The sequence below is a fragment of the Strix uralensis genome, chromosome 2 (genome assembly GCF_047716275.1).
Source record: "Strix uralensis isolate ZFMK-TIS-50842 chromosome 2, bStrUra1, whole genome shotgun sequence".
NCBI lineage: Eukaryota > Metazoa > Chordata > Aves > Strigiformes > Strigidae > Strix > Strix uralensis.
In genome coordinates this window covers 115,837,210-115,853,041 of record NC_133973.1, presented here as the reverse complement: position 1 = coordinate 115,853,041, position 15,832 = coordinate 115,837,210, and the positions used below count along the sequence as shown (strand labels likewise).

The following is a 15,832-nucleotide window of genomic DNA, read 5'->3' as shown; positions in this document are numbered from 1 at the left end:
AGCCAAACAAAAATCAACTAATCGCATGAATGTGCTAAGAACTCCTGAGCTCAGCAATTAAAGTAAAAACATTCATTAGATTCTTACACTTGGGCAGGATAAAGCTTAATTCTATGTTGCCTTTAAAAGCCTATCCTAACAAAATATCCCTGGACAGCTTAGATTTCCAGCCCACACATGTCGGTTATCAAAAGAAACAGACATGAGAAACAATGAGGGAGAAAGTTTGCACATATTTCTTCCTTGGACTCCTAAAACCAGTTGTACTGAAAACACAAAGCAAAGTTAGCCACCCAGCACCAGTGCAGGGACAGTCACAAGCACCAGGGATTAACAGCAAAGGGGTCAGATGCCTTGAAGGGAACTGCTTACAAGTGGTGTTTGATTTTTTTTCCTTCTAAGATGCAATTGGAACTTCTTAATCAACAGTAATGCAGCTACAAACATCTTTCAGACTATCAAATAATCAAGCAGCTGCTTGCTGCTCCCCAACTCCAAGATTAACTTAGTCCCATTCTGGCTCCTGCTATACCAACCAGTATTCAACAGTTATAAAGACATGACCTGAATAGCAGAAAATCCAACAACTCAGCTACCTTCTAGTTATAAAAATTAGAGGCAAATCTTTTGTCAAAACATGTCTACACCAATTCTGATGATTTTATGAACTGGTTGCTACTTTTAACAGTTTTAAAGATACTCATTAGGGGATAGGAGAGAGAAGAACAATACACAAATGTCCTATAAATAGCTCTCAGAACAGAGACATGCACTCATCTAATCCTTGGGCAGTGATCTCTATGTCACCACAGTTCAGCTCTGGACACACTCCTATCACTAAGGCAGTGCAGAGTCATTGCATCTTCTGGACCAGATCACTGACCCACAGTTCTGAGAAACCCATCACACAACTCAGACTGGATTTGGATGATCTGTTTGTACAACCCAGTACCAAGGCATAGAGAAGTACCTCACTTGCAGGGTGAGGAACATGGAGGTTAGAAAGTTTTGGAGAAATGTGGCACTGATTTTGACACTGAATGTATCACATGCAAAAATGACCCCCACCTTCCAAGTACAGGCAGTTCTGAGCTTAACACTTTACCAACAAAAGAGTAAAGCTAAGGGAAGAGACTACAGCAAAGTGAGCTACAGCAAATGGTTCCACATACATATCAGAGCAGCCTTCCTGCAACTGCACAGGCTGCCAAATCCTGCCTCTCCACTCAGGATGATCAGTTCTTCAGACAGCAATCTCTGAATGCTCAGCACATGCTTCTGAAGAAAAAGATACTGTTTTGCAGGAAGATGACAGGCATTTGAGTTGTCAAACGTATGTCTTCACCCCACCTGCATCCAATCAGTAGCTTGTCTTCCTTTTGAGACCATAACATGCTGATTATGTCACAGGTTTTTATGTTCATTTTAAGACTTCTCAGTTCTTCCTTCCTGGGGCCCACAAATAATAGCTCTTTCAAGATCACATGTAGGGAAATAACCACAGGTAACATCCTACACAGGTTTAGAAGCTCTGATTAAAGACCTCCCTGTAGGAACTTGAGGCTCAGTGTGTTGTACACAAAAGTATACATAGGGCATAAACAAAACAATACTAGAAATGCACAAAGACAGCATATTTTATGAAATGACACATGACAGAAAACCTGTGAGACTGAGCAACTTAAAGTCTAAGTGTGTGTCATGACATGGAAAACAGTAAAAGAAAGGGGATATGAAGGAGCAAGACTTTAAAAGAATTATGATTTTCAATATCTATCATTGTATCATCTATTCTAGACACTACGGGAGAAGCAAGTTCAAAAGAGTAGAAGAAAATTTAAGGCAACACAGGTGCCCAAAGGAGGTATCAAAGCAGCCTTCCCAGAATAGCATGCAGCTATCTAAACCTGATTTTTCAGAGAGGTCACAAAAAAAGCCTAAAGGTGAATGCAGAATCCAAGTTTGTACCATTTCAACCCTGCTGGTGGTGTTCAGAACACTGACTTCTCTTAAGCTGAACAGTAGTTCAACTACAGCAGAAAATGAGTTGTTCCTTAAGTTTTAGAGTATATCTTTGCAAGTCCAGGTATTCCTCACACATTTGTTAGTTTGCCTTTTCTTAGAAGTACTATGGAGAATTACTGGCACAGAGAGAAAGGTTTTTATTTTTTGAAGAATGAGTTCAGTACTGCTCTGCACGAGCAGGTGAGCATCACTTACAGAGGACTGTTGCAAATAACGGACTACAATACATAGGAGATCCTGCAAAGAATTATTTCCCCTGTCTGTGGGCAACTGTGCAAAGGAAAGTCTAAATCCCCCCGAAAGCTATCACACCATCAACTAGGAATGGCTATTTTGCTACGTCACTTCCAACTGGACAGCCTTGATTGTCCTGCAGAACATGGTGGGATTTACTCACACAGTTAAAGAAAAGACAAATCTATAGATATTGCCACATTTCAGGCACCTAAGTGTGCCAAAAACTGCATAACCCACTGGAGCCAGTGCCTCTTCACAAACCTGAAGAGTTTGCTTCCTATTCTAGCCTGTTGAATCAAACCAGGTGTACTACATTTCCCTCAAAGCATAGTTTTGTTTTTAATTACCATGACTACAGAGATATGAACAGCAGAGAAGTAAGTTTAAGCCCAGTCATTCTATTCAGTGCAAGAGCAGGTTTTTCCAACTATCTAGTACAGATTCAGCTATGCTCCTACTGAACTTAGTCATACTCTAGTCAGCTTCCACCAACACTAAGCACTTTTGGAAACTTCTACCAGAGCTATTTTATCAGTTCAGTGTCCCACATATTACTACGGTGCACTAAAGCCCAGAGTTCTCATATTAATTCCCTGCAGTATTAAGTTTGCAGAACAGACTGTTCCTGACTGATTTTATATCCAATACTTTTAACAATGGAAAAATACAATATTTAAGCTGGTCCTCTGGGATAAAGCACAAGACTTTGCTGAATCTTATGAAAGGGGAGATATTACAGTTATTTTGAGTGTCTTGTTTCTGAATGCAGTACAACACCACATAGTCTTTAGAGGCCCTCGTCTTCTGTACATACATGCATCTGGGTACCAGCAAAACTCAAATATTAATTTTGAAAGACAAAAATAACTGTGTCAATGAAAGCAATCAGTATCCTCAAATTCTCTCCTCCTAGGACAAGTTTTGAGATTTTATAACTACTCAATATTCAGACAAGGAAATCCGGAATAGTAAGCAATGATCAAGATGAGGAGAGTTACTTATTCCCTCATAACATTCTCAAAAACCATTAGAGCAACACAGAAAGGAAAAATATTTCTTTGTAGCTGCAAATTGGTGAGCAAGAAATGAAAGATCTCTTCTATGCAGTCAGAAGCCTTTACAAACTAGTTGCAAGGTTGCAGAAAGGCACCAGACCCTTGGCCTCCACCCAGCCTGATAGACCAGCAGGGAATTCCCTAAGAAACATTCAGTCATCCCTGGCAGGCAACATACTGTTCCAGGAACTCCGGAAAGGGGTATTGGGTGCCACAAGCAAGAAGCAGTAAGAAATAAGACGACCATGTCAAGAGTGCAATCATGCCAGAATGCCTGAAGAGAAAACATCTGCATTACTGACGTCTACTGGAGAATCAGAGTGTCTGACAAATTTCAGTTTGGGGGGAAGCTTCAGTTGAGACAAGACCCTTAGCTGCAGTTAGCCTATACACTTCATCATAATAAGAAACAGTTCTTAGCAGATACAAAAGTATATGCACAAATGAATGTTTTTGTACAGCCTGTCAGAAACCACATATTACATATGTGACATAAGCCATCTTGAAAGAGCTCAAACATTTTGCTGACAGCTAAGTTAAAGTCAATTTACAACTGCACTGGCAAACTGAAGGGACTTGTGTAAGCCCAGAGTCAATACACCATCTCCCAACTGTAAAAAGAAAGAAAACCACCACCAAACAACACCTTCACCACCCACCACCCCCCATAAAACCCCCACAGAAAACCACAACTACACATTTTGTTTTAAGACAGTGGTGATAACATCTACACTTCCAAAATTATTTTTACAAGCCAGAAGGCTAAAACCAAGTCACATCAATACTTAGAGCTGGTTTTCACAAGCAGGACCTTGCTGTAGTACCTCTGAGTTAAAATGTGACAACCATTAGCATTCACGTTGACACCCTCAGAGCAGCTTTGAAGAGGAAGTGAAGAACATTATATTCAACAGAGAAGGCAGGGGGAATTTCACTAAGAAAGTAATTGTTCAAGTTGGAAGTTGACCAGAATATAAGGGTTAACACAGTAACACTTGTGGAAAGAAAAATATACCAGTACTATGAATTTCTCATGGAACAGAAAGTATTCCAAACCACAGTTTTATCTTTCTTCTAAAATAGCATACGTTCCAGCAACATAGTGCTTTCTCATGTGCAGTATCTATGGAATGTTTATTTTCCAATTTGGGAACTGCATTACTAAACATAACATTGCTGGCTGCTCCTGCTCAGAAACTGAAAAGACTGGTAGCAATTTGGACAAGGTAGTGCAGCATGGTGAAGAAACTGATACCGGTACCATTTGGAACCGTTTGAGACAGTTATCACACCATTACTCAAGACAGAAATTTCACTTGCATTTTATGAGATACAAGTGAAATACTAAGATTTTGATCACCTAAATACTAGGCTCACAAAGCAAAAAGGCAGATGAACTTTAAAAATAACAGATAGGGTAAACAGTACTTGGAGGAGAAACTTGTTAGTTTTTAATCAGGACATACAGTATTTTTCCTACAAAATTGTTTCTAAAGAGAGAAAGTCAGTTGCTTTTAGCTGTATTCATGCCTCTCCCCCGACTTTTTCCAAATACATGCTGGGAAATGAATTTGCTAGTAAGAATGCTTACAGAAATAGGAAGTTCAAGTCAATGTAGTAGAATATTGCATGAACAAATTTTATGCATAATCACAGTTATGGGCATGAGAAGTCACTCAACTGTCATCCAGTATAAAACCAAACCCAACACTAAAAACAGGTACCCGATCTGAACTGAAGCATATAAGTTCCAAAAACGCAGTACAAAGTTACTCAAACTGTTTCTCATTAATAACTTTAAAAGAGCAAACATTTTGCCAAACTGTGAAAAACAATGGAAACTGGAATAGTGATTCAATTTAAGAGATTAGTCTGAAATATTTCCTCATCTCAAATAAACAACAAGAAAAGGAAAATAATTCTAAGTATAGTCACGGTAAAAATAATGGCGTGAAGGTAAGCAAAAGAAATGTTTGGCCATATAGCAGGAATCATTGAAGTTCAGGCTGTCAGGCAATTAAATAGTTACCCAAGGGAGAAAGTGAAACATGCTTCACCTGTGTAATTTAAAAACCAAACTGTAGGAGTCAAAACAGTATCTTTAAGTACTTTTTTTTACTGTAAACAAAAATAGCCCTCGAAAAGTGAATAAGTGATTCACAGATGTTTCCGACTTGAGAAGCATGTATATCCTTATAAGAGGCCTACACTGAGTCTGGGATGTTTACCTGGTTTATGCATCTAACTGGTACCGCAACATTTTTGTGAAACATTAATGCACCTAGGATCAGTCAAGGCTTTGCTTCTTGGGTTCTCAGTTGATCAAACAAATGACTGGAAGTAACAGTAATTTTTTTCCCCTTTGAACACTAGCTACATGTTTGAATGATTTAAATTTAGAGGGAGGCTTGGGAACTGTCATAGCTCAGGACAGTGATTACCAAAACCAAACAGAAGCCAGAACATTCAGCAGAAACTCACTCTGTCACAAAAGGACAAGACAATTACCAAAATTTGTAAGACCAGCCTTCTCCTAAAGTTTGCCCGTATTGGCTTTCCAACACAGATTTGGTGGTATTTTTCAAGTTCACTTAGCTCTTGCAAAGCAGCCAATAAGCTTTTAAGACAAGTAATTATAAGAAAATGTCCCAAGACTGCTTTATACTTACCTGCATACAGACTGGGCAGTTTAGGCAATAATTTCTAATGATCTGTGAGTATTCTTTATTCAAAAGTGCAGAGACCACCACATCATGCTGCAACTCCAAACCTTACTCCTACTTCAATTATCTACAAACATTGAAGCTGCCAGAATAGTTCTTCCCTCATGGTTTTCAAAGTCATGAGATGAATATTGCTGTCATGAGTTGTCAGAAAGAGAACATGAGAATGAGCATTGATAATTTAGTAGGTGACAGATGAGGGAAAACATAAGATGTACATACAGGAAGATGTAACACATCCGTAATTTTCACTGGGACCAATTAATGTTAGAATTTGTTTGCATGCTCTTAATCAGAATTGTATTGCCATTTTCTGTCACAGGAATGGGGATCTCTTCTAATGAAAGCCAACAAGACACTTTTGATCTAATAAATAAATACATTCTGAACTACAGCACAGAATAATCACTTTGTCAGATACTAACACCAGGAACAATGTAAGACTTAGGGGCATAAATATTTAAGAGGTATTCCAGATGTTCATTTTGTGAGCTATATTATTAATGTCTCCTCCAAATGATGACGGAAGACCAAAAGTATGCAAGCTATGGCCTTACAACTCGGAGCGCTGAGACAACTTTTCTCTTGTCTCCTCATCTCTCGTCTCATTACTTAGCTGACGAAGTGACACTAAATTAGCAACAGGTACTCTTCACAGGCTGGGTTTTTCCTTCCTTTCTCCCACTTTCTGCTTTCAGTTCATTAAATCCCTTCCCTTTCAACACCCAAGCAGACACACTCTAGTCAAAGGGTATGTTCCTTTCAGAACATTTATTGCCTCTTCTCAGATTGATGTTTGTGGGCTCATGTCCTCACCCTACCCACTCTGCACACTATTTGAAATAGCAATGCAAGTGGGAAAACAGGGGGGTTTTGTTGCTGTTGGGGGGTTGTTTAAAGAACATGCATTTTCTGACCTTGTTTACGACTTTCCTCAGTTCCTAACCATTACTGCTACAGCTCCACTATTACTCGAGGTACTAAAAAGAGCAGTTTCTGCCACTACCACCTAACGAAGTTAGCTGGTGAGGTTGGGCAGAAGTCCTGCAGTGAATGCTCAGATACTCAACAACTGCACACCTTTCATACCTAAAAGCTAGCAAAACCATACTGACATCACCTGCAGAAAAGTTCTATTCAACAACAAAAAAAACTGTTCCCAAAACCAAAGAAGTATTTTTGAAACACCACATATTTCCATTACAAATATTTCAATTCAAGGCAAGCTCTTCAGTAGGGAATTAAATACACTGCTGTAACATACAAGTTAGGTACTTCTCTGCTACTTTCACAGTCAAATCTGCTGTACAAACTAGCTTTCTAAGAGGTATAAACACTAGATGAATGATAAAGCTCCATTTTGTTACTAAAAAAATAATCTCGCTTCTACCTAAGCCTCAACATTTTGCTGTTCTCACAAAACATCAATAAAAACAGGTCCTTTAAAGGAACATTTGAAAACCAGAGACAATCAACATCTCAGATCTCACAAATGAAGTCATGAGTTCAACTGCCTTCCAAACATTTACTTCCACTGAAAAGTAAGTTTTGCTTGCTCTTGACAGACAGAAATCCCAGTCAGTGTGAGGGAAGATAATAAGATCTGTCAGTCTCTGGAAAAGCTTTTAACAAACATGGCTTGTTCTTAAAGAATTGTTTGGTTTGATTTTGCAAGCTTCACCAAGTCTCCCGAGAGGTATATTTTCCTCCACTGTGCCAGTGGCCTGTCAGAGACACTGTAACAGTGGAAGACTTACCCCCATCAGAAGATACCATCTCTCCCTCTTAATGCAAAATGGGGCCAGGTTTACTACAGTTTCATTTTAAGAGATTACCCTTGAGAATCAAGTTCAGCTACAGTTTATGCCGAAAGCCCAGCACACGAATATACAGTATATCTTAAGTACATTAAAAAAAAAATCTTTGAATGGCAAATGCAGCTGAAACTCCCGAGAGAAAATGAAAATGTTTTAGTAAATTTATGAAATATTAAGTCCCATGAATTCATGCTATGTTGAGAATAGTAACGTAACTCCTCCCAGATAGGTTAAACTTCATGGTATGATGCTTAAAGACCCAGATCCCCTTCCCAATTAACATTTTTGTTTGAAGACTGTTTAATCTGAAATTTCCTCTTGCTATGCTAATTACATTTTAAAACTTTTTCCTGTGAAGTTTAACTGCACCATCTTTTTGACACACAAAATACAATTAAAAACAACCCAGAGTAGAAAAAAACCATGTTTTTCTTTCTTCAGTAACAAGCACCTGGCAAGTAAATGGAAGGTTCCTGCAAAGCCTTAAAGGCTATTAAAAGGCATTCCTCTTTTTCCCTGGGGATTTAAAACTCAGTTATTTTTATTCCTCTTTTAAGCTTATTAAATTACATCATTTTTTTTCCTTCTTTGAATTACACTTCACAGTATTTTTTTCTGCATTGTTCCTCAATTGCTAATTCACTTATAATTAAAACTGCTGTTGGCTGGGTCATGAAATATCAGGAGAGGAAATGTCCAGTATTACACATCTCTTTGCAAAACAGCACCATCCTTTATCTTCAGTTAGTTACATATATTAATGTAGCATAATTTTAGTAATTTGCAATTTATGATTTGTTTCAGCTACACAGGTCTTTGACCTATCTTGTCAAATATTTGAGAAATAAACTAACAAACTGCCTTGGAAGGCTTTCTACCGAAGCATTGTGATAGAGTATGCAAGTAAGCTTTCTATCTGCTCAATGTTTGTTAACTTCCCCACAAACACAACAGCGTAAGTGTACAAAATAGGGCACTTGGTGCTCTCTAAGCCCAAAGTAACTCTGCACAAAGAAGAGAATGCTGACCTTCTTACTGGCCCTACATCTGGGCTTGTTGCATTCAAGAGAAGACTGCTGTAACTGTGTGAGCTCCCTCCTGTAAAACACTCTTCTTCACTCTCACAGAACAGCTGCCAAAGTCAGACCCCTCCTCTAACATCTCATGCCCTCTCCCTCTACCCACCCACCCCCCACACCCCCAAAATAATCAATCAGCAGTTGCAAAAAATTGCTATTAAATAAAAAATTCAGGAGAGTCACTGCAGTTGACAACCATTTAGAACAGGACTTGAATGAAAGGCAACGAGCACTGGCTGGAAAAAACAACACATTTGTCCCCAGTCACAGAATCCTAGATTCACCCAGGTTGGAAGAGACTGCTGGAAATCAGTTAGTCCAATGTCCCTGGTTAAAGCAGAGCCAGCTAGAGCAGGTTGTCCAGCACCATGCTGTCAGTTGGGTTTTCCATGTGTCTACGAACAGATTCTATAACCTCTCTGGGAAACCCATTCCAGTGTTGGACCATCCCTCACAGTAAAATAGTGGGGGGTTTTGTGTTCAAACATTCATGTGTTTTAATTCATCAGTTGCATCTTGTCCTACCAGTGAGCACTAGAGAAGAGCCTGGCTCCCTCATCTTCATTCACTCCTATTACGTATCTATACAAATTGCTAAGAACCCCTCTGACCCTTCTCATCTCCATGCTGAACACTCCTAGCTCTCCTCGTATGAAAGATGCAAGTCCCGTAATCTTCTTTGTGGCCCTACACTGGACTCTCTCCATTAAACCTGTTTGTATCTTCTATCGAGGATCCCAGAACTGGACACAGTACTCCAAATGTGATCTCACCAGTGCTGAATAGAGAAGAATTGCCTCCCTCAACCTGCTGACAATGCTCTTTGTGCCGCAGCCCAGGATACTATTGCCCCCGCCCCCCCGCAACTACAATGCATTGCTGGCTCATGGTCAGCTTGTCCACCATGACTGCAGGATCCTTCTGGACAAAGTTGCTTTCTAGCCCAGCAACTCCCAGCATTTCCTGGTGCATGGGGCTGTTAACTCCCAAGGCACAGAACTTGGTATTTCCCCTTCTTGAGGTTCATGAGATTTCGCTCTGTTCAATTCTTCAGCCTGTCAAGATCCCTAAGAATGGCAGCACAACCATCTGGTGTATCAGCCACTACTCCCAGCTTCTGTAAACTTGCTGAGGGCATAGGCCATCTGATCATCAGGTTATTAATGAAGACATTGCACAGCACTAGCCCCAGTACTGTACCCTGTAGTACACCAGTCCAAGAGTCCCAGCACTTGGAAGAAACTGGAGATGGATAAAGCCAATGGGTTCATCTACTGCAGGTGCATGAACTGCAGTTGCTTTTGCCATGCAGTATTTGTATGCTAATGTGCACATATATAAAGATATGAAAGACCGCAAAACAGTAGTACAAGGTCTCCATATAGTCACTCCCCACAAAGTAGGTCTTGCTTCTAGAATGCAAATAAAACTTCCTGTCCATCTAAACCAAAGAGGCCTTTGAGGTTACAGTTCTCCCCAAATACCAGCAATAAGCACATCGATGCACAGACACACACAGTCTTCAAAGCTGCGTAATTTTCAAAGTTAAAAATTATGCAGTCTTCCTGCTATGCAGAAAGTAAAGCAGGCCAGCTTTTGTTTTTAATTTTCTTGGGGCTCTTATTTCGTTCCTTCTGAAATAGTCATGACATAGGACTACATCTGTACAGCTAAATCCAGTGTCAGGTAGAGCAAGTGATAGTCCAACATTGAACCTAGGGCAAATTGCACTGTTACACACATTCTTGCATAGCATACAGAATTGATTAAGTCATGACAACTGGAATTCATCCAGAGACCTTCTCTAGAGCTGAACTGAACAATCACACGAACTTCTTGCTACCCAATTCCTATTGCTTACAAATGACCACATCCATACCACTCTTCCTCATCAGTGTCTACTATAATCAGGTAATCAGGCATAACATTTTCTCATGATCTTTCATCATTTATAGAAGAGATTGAACTCATTGGGGACTGACTGTGGCAGAGGGAATTGCATTATTACATGGCACTTAATTCTAGTGAAGGACTTGCTTCCTCCTCCATAGGAGGAGGAAAGAAGCTACTAAGTTGCTTTCCAGCATACTTACGAGGCCACTTCCAAGAGCTAGGAGAGTTCTACCTCCAGGAGGTAACATGCAGTTGATGTTCACCTTCAAGGTGTACAAGCTCTACTGTTGCACTGTAGAGCATCATGTAGGACAAAGAGCTCAAGTCTTAGACTGTCAGCCTTATGAACACTTTCACAGATCTATATGGTATAAAAGGAATACCTCTCTACAGCCCTCCTTTACTCCTCCCAGCACAGCCTCGCTTCGTAATAGATCCACAGCAGAGAAAAATTATCAAGAGGCTCACCACTGCAGCTTGCCTCCTCCTGAATATCACACTACTTCCCATACTTCTACATTTTCTGTGAGCGCTATAGGCATGAAAGGAAAGTTAACACACTAGATAAATTTTCACAGGTTTTGTGTCCATTTTGTTACCAGAAGTAGTCCCAGAATTTCTTACCTGCAACAAATGACCGCTTTACAGGATAGTGCTAAGTCCAGAAAGCTCTGCCTGACTTCAAAGGAAAGGGCATACTTCAGTGTGTGGCCATCAATAATCAGAGCAATATCATTCTCCTTGCCCAGCGAGTCCCCCAAGTTGGTACAATGTTGAGTCAGAGAGGCTCTTGTTGCCTGAAAAATAAACAGAAAAAAATAATGTTTCTTCCTAATATAAGAGAAGCACATCCAAACTACAGCAAGACATCACTGGACTATGCAACAGAGCACAGCATACACACACCGAAACGAGCACTGACATCAGTGTTTTAACAGGACCTCATACAGACATATTAATCGGGGTCACAAATCAGCAAAAGCTGCATCCACTTGCCTAGGAACACATGCCTTGTTTCAGTGCAGACTCTGGCATCTCCACTACACACTCCTTGCATGACACGTGCCCCCAGTTGTGATACATCCTTTTCAACTGTAGGGCAAGTATAACGTAATGCCTTTCATGGCTTTTGACACCATTCAAAGTGTTACTATTTATTCAAACAGTACTCCCTACACTAAAAATATTTTCACTGACAGCTGCTACTGGGAAAAAAAAAAAAATACATTCACTGTCACCCCAAATATTTCAACCTTCCTACTGCAGTGAAACTCACACTTAAAGCATTCTGTCCCATTCCCATGTAGGTTAGTTTAACCATCAGTTCCAGCTAAGTTAACCACTGCTAAATGGTTCAAGAAGTTGCTCGTGTTCTGAAGCGCACACATGCTTTTTGACAGACTTTTTGACTTCTTGACACACAGGACATAGGATGGCAGAATATGAGAAGCAAAGACTTCAGAAGCAGTCAAACACTGCTTTTAGGTGACAAATGATCTGTAACTGCTGGACTCTAATTTTTCAGTTTCTCTCTTTGTTCAAAAAAGTATCAGTGGCATATACAAAAATAACTGTTTTCTGTTTTAGCAAATCCTCACCCAGTTTATCACGTTCTCTCTACTCTTAAACCAACCAAAAAAAAGAGAAAATGTACTCCTGCTTATCTTAACTGTGCAGCTTTGAATAACTGTGCTAAACCAAGTGTCACACATGCTTCTGCTTATTGATATTTAAAGGTACTAATTTTGTGATCTGTCTGTGCTGGTCTAAGCAAAAATATATATTTTTTTAATATGAAAAGAAAACACCACTAGAACAGAGTTACAACTGTCAGATTAAAATGTGATATTTATGCCTCACTGCAACCCATTCATCACTTTATAGAACCAGATTTCTTCAGAGAATCGCAAAGCCAAACACTGTTGCCAAGTGCTGCATTTCCTATTTGCACCTCCAGTTTAACAGACAGATGTTAAAAAAGGTACCTAAACCAATTACTCTGGACTATACACCTGCTGGCCCAGATTACCTCAGTGAAGGCCAGCAGTGATATGGAGTCTGGATTTCTCTATGTTCAGCTGAGAGCCAGAGCTGAGGTTTAGCACATAGTTGATCAAACCACCAAAGATGTATATAAAGCTGCATACATGAACCCCCTTACAAAAATGGCAAAACAAGTATTTAAAGTGGCATCTCTTTCACATCAAAGACATCTGAGACAAAAAGTTCCAGTTCCATATTGCCCTACTAAAGTAGTGGGAAAAAAGTTTACATTCCTAAAACACTTCCTTCGGTGATCTCTCCAGCATCTACTCACGAAGGGAAGAGATGGGAGAAAACAACACGAAGAGCTTCCTAGTACCATGGCTTCTTTATTTCTTGATTTAAGCTTTCACAAATTGTTCCTGTGCACTCTAAAGAACAGAAATGTCATACCAAGGTGGGGTTTTTTTTCTGTAAATGAAGTAATGGGAAACTCCTGACCCGGGGGCTTGCAGGGCTGTTTCTCACATTTTTCCCCTCGCTCCTCACCATCTGTGCAGTGATTTGTCCTTTCTTAACCACACCTTCCCAGAGGTGCCACCATCTTGGCTGAGGGGCTCAGCTGTGCCCTGCAGAGCTGGCTGTGTCCAGCACAGCGCAGTGCTGGCCTCTCCTCACCAAGGCCCCTGCAGCCCCCAACACTTTGCCACAGGCACCCAGAACACCCAACCAGATGGGCAGTACTACAGTGCTCAGAAAAGCAGAGTTAAATCAGTTCAGCATGTCAAACTGCTGGAGACTGAGTGCTACTCTGCACCCTCCAGGACAAAGAACCATAGGTGGTGCTTCTGGCTTCAGGTAGAAAACCTTTCCCACTCCCTTTTTTTTTCCTCATTACTACACTTCAGGAAGACCACATTAACCGAAGTTATCTCACACTCACAATAAAATTACAGCTGCTTAGATGTTATACATGTTGGTGCTTCTCAGCTTCACAACAGCCACAGTCCCATGAGCCACCATCACTGCTCTGGCATCTCCGACTGCATCCATCAGAAGAGCCGGTTTCTGCATACCGTAACACTGTCCTCCATCTCACTTCTCCTCCTTCTCCCATTTTGGCAAAGTTTTAACAAGGTTGTAATAGTAATATTCACCCTGACTAGAGCTATCCTGACCATAACCATCAGCAACCGCAACCAGTCCAAACTTACTTCCTTCACAGTAACAGCAATATAATCCCAAATACTCTGGACTTTGACCATTCCAATAATGTTTTACTGAAATAATCAGCAATGACATGTTCCCTTTCTGTTGGTTTACTTTTTTTAATAAAGATTTCTACTACAGCATTACAACAGTGACTTCTAAATGCCCATGTTCATAAGATCATGGTAAAGGATGTTTTTCCTTTATCTTTTTATTTTCAGCTCAAACAAGAATCACCTTGTTTCAGAAAAATTAATTAATTTCCCAAATTAAATAATTATTTAATTTGAAAACTGTTTTCCATGGATAATACTGAATGAACTTGATCTGACCTCTGTCAAGACAGACAGCCACCACAGCACACCAAGCAGCAAGATTGAGTGTACTGTGGTGGTTAGAGGCTATGGGTTTTTGCTTCCCTTGAATCATGTTTCTCATACAAAACTCGATAAATATGATGAAGTCTGACATGTATTGCAAAACTGCTGAACATGGCAGCACTTGCAGACATCTGCTGTTATGAAGTTTGCCTAGATTGGTTTTACACTAAAAGTTAGTAAAATAAAAGACAAAAATAGCCACACTCAAACTAGACCATGTCTGTGGCCAAAAGCAATCAGCCAGAAATGAGTGCAAGAATATAGTAAGCACATACCAGCACTCCCTGAAGAGCCTCTGGGCCCCCACAGCTGGCAGCTCAGGGACCTCCTGATCCAGGCACAGGGTCTGTTATGAGAGTGCCCTTGATGCCCAATTACCATCAAGAGCAATGGGAAGGGGATCAAAAAGCTAGCAAGGGCAGAGGTCACACCTTCTCTAGAGCAAAGCAGGATGCAGAACAAGATGTAGGCAAGGAGGAAACCCCAAGAAACACTGGAGATCAAATGAATTTTGGGTGGTGAAGTTGAGGACATGACAACAGTAAAAAGAGCATTGCTGAGCAGATGAGGATCAGGTAGCCAGAATGACTGAACCTTCCTGGGCCAAACAGGTGGGAGGAGAATCAGGCCACTTTCACACAAAGGGGGAAAAAAAAGGGGAGAGGAAGTTCCTTAACAATTTATTTTCCTCTCGCCCCACTCATTGGTATGGTAGTCAAAACAAACTCACCCTGATTTACTAAGAAACTAGCTCCAAACTGGAGGTAAATTTGCAGATTGAGTATGACAGAGCACACAATTCAGCCGTTTCAGACACAGATTACATTTTTACCTTCTTCATTACAAGAATGACCTGCTTTACTGTTAAGCTGTGAGGTATTAGATTTATGACTTCATGGCACACTTTATTTACACAGTACCTGAAAATTTAACACAAAGTCAAAGGCTATACTTAAACCACTACAGACTCGTGTCAGGACATGGGCATGTCTTGGGAAAAGAAAGCTTTTATCTAGTTCAACTACGCAGTGACAGCATTCACAGAAATCCCGAGGATGCTGTAAGAGACACAGTTTGGGTAATGTCATCAATAACAGAATTCTAACCCAAGAACCCTTACCTCTGGGATCTTGGAATAAGTGCCAGTTCTTTTTCTTTACTCATTTGTCTCAGTCTTACTCAAACTTTTTTCTGGCTGTCAAATACAGAATTACTCCCCATCCTTCTCCTGAATCCACCCACAGGATTAAAAACTTCTCTGACTATTTGAAACCAACAGAGACAGTGCCTGCCCTTATTCTGTCTAGCCCTTCTGGCACTTGAGAGGCAAAACCCCTCATTTTCCTACTGCTTCTTCACCTGACCTAGAGGAAGGTGAAGGGCCAGGGCCCAACCACCCCGGTCCGCGGATACAGAGGAGAAGCCAAGGGC

At 40.4% G+C, this 15,832-nt stretch overlaps 1 protein-coding gene across 3 annotated transcripts in view; it reads right to left on the bottom strand.

The window, feature by feature from the left end:
• The window catches only part of ATP8A2 (ATPase phospholipid transporting 8A2), a 355,523-nt gene that overhangs the window by 195,590 nt on the left and 144,101 nt on the right, over window positions 1-15,832 (bottom strand). For all 3 annotated transcript variants that reach the window (XR_012627702.1, XM_074859964.1, XM_074859965.1), the window contains one exon: window positions 11,454-11,626. Coding sequence is in view for 2 of the 3 variants with exons in the window: in XM_074859964.1 (XP_074716065.1) it covers window positions 11,454-11,626 (173 nt within the window). In the remaining variant the exon portion in view is untranslated. The remainder of the gene's footprint in view (window positions 1-11,453; window positions 11,627-15,832) is intronic.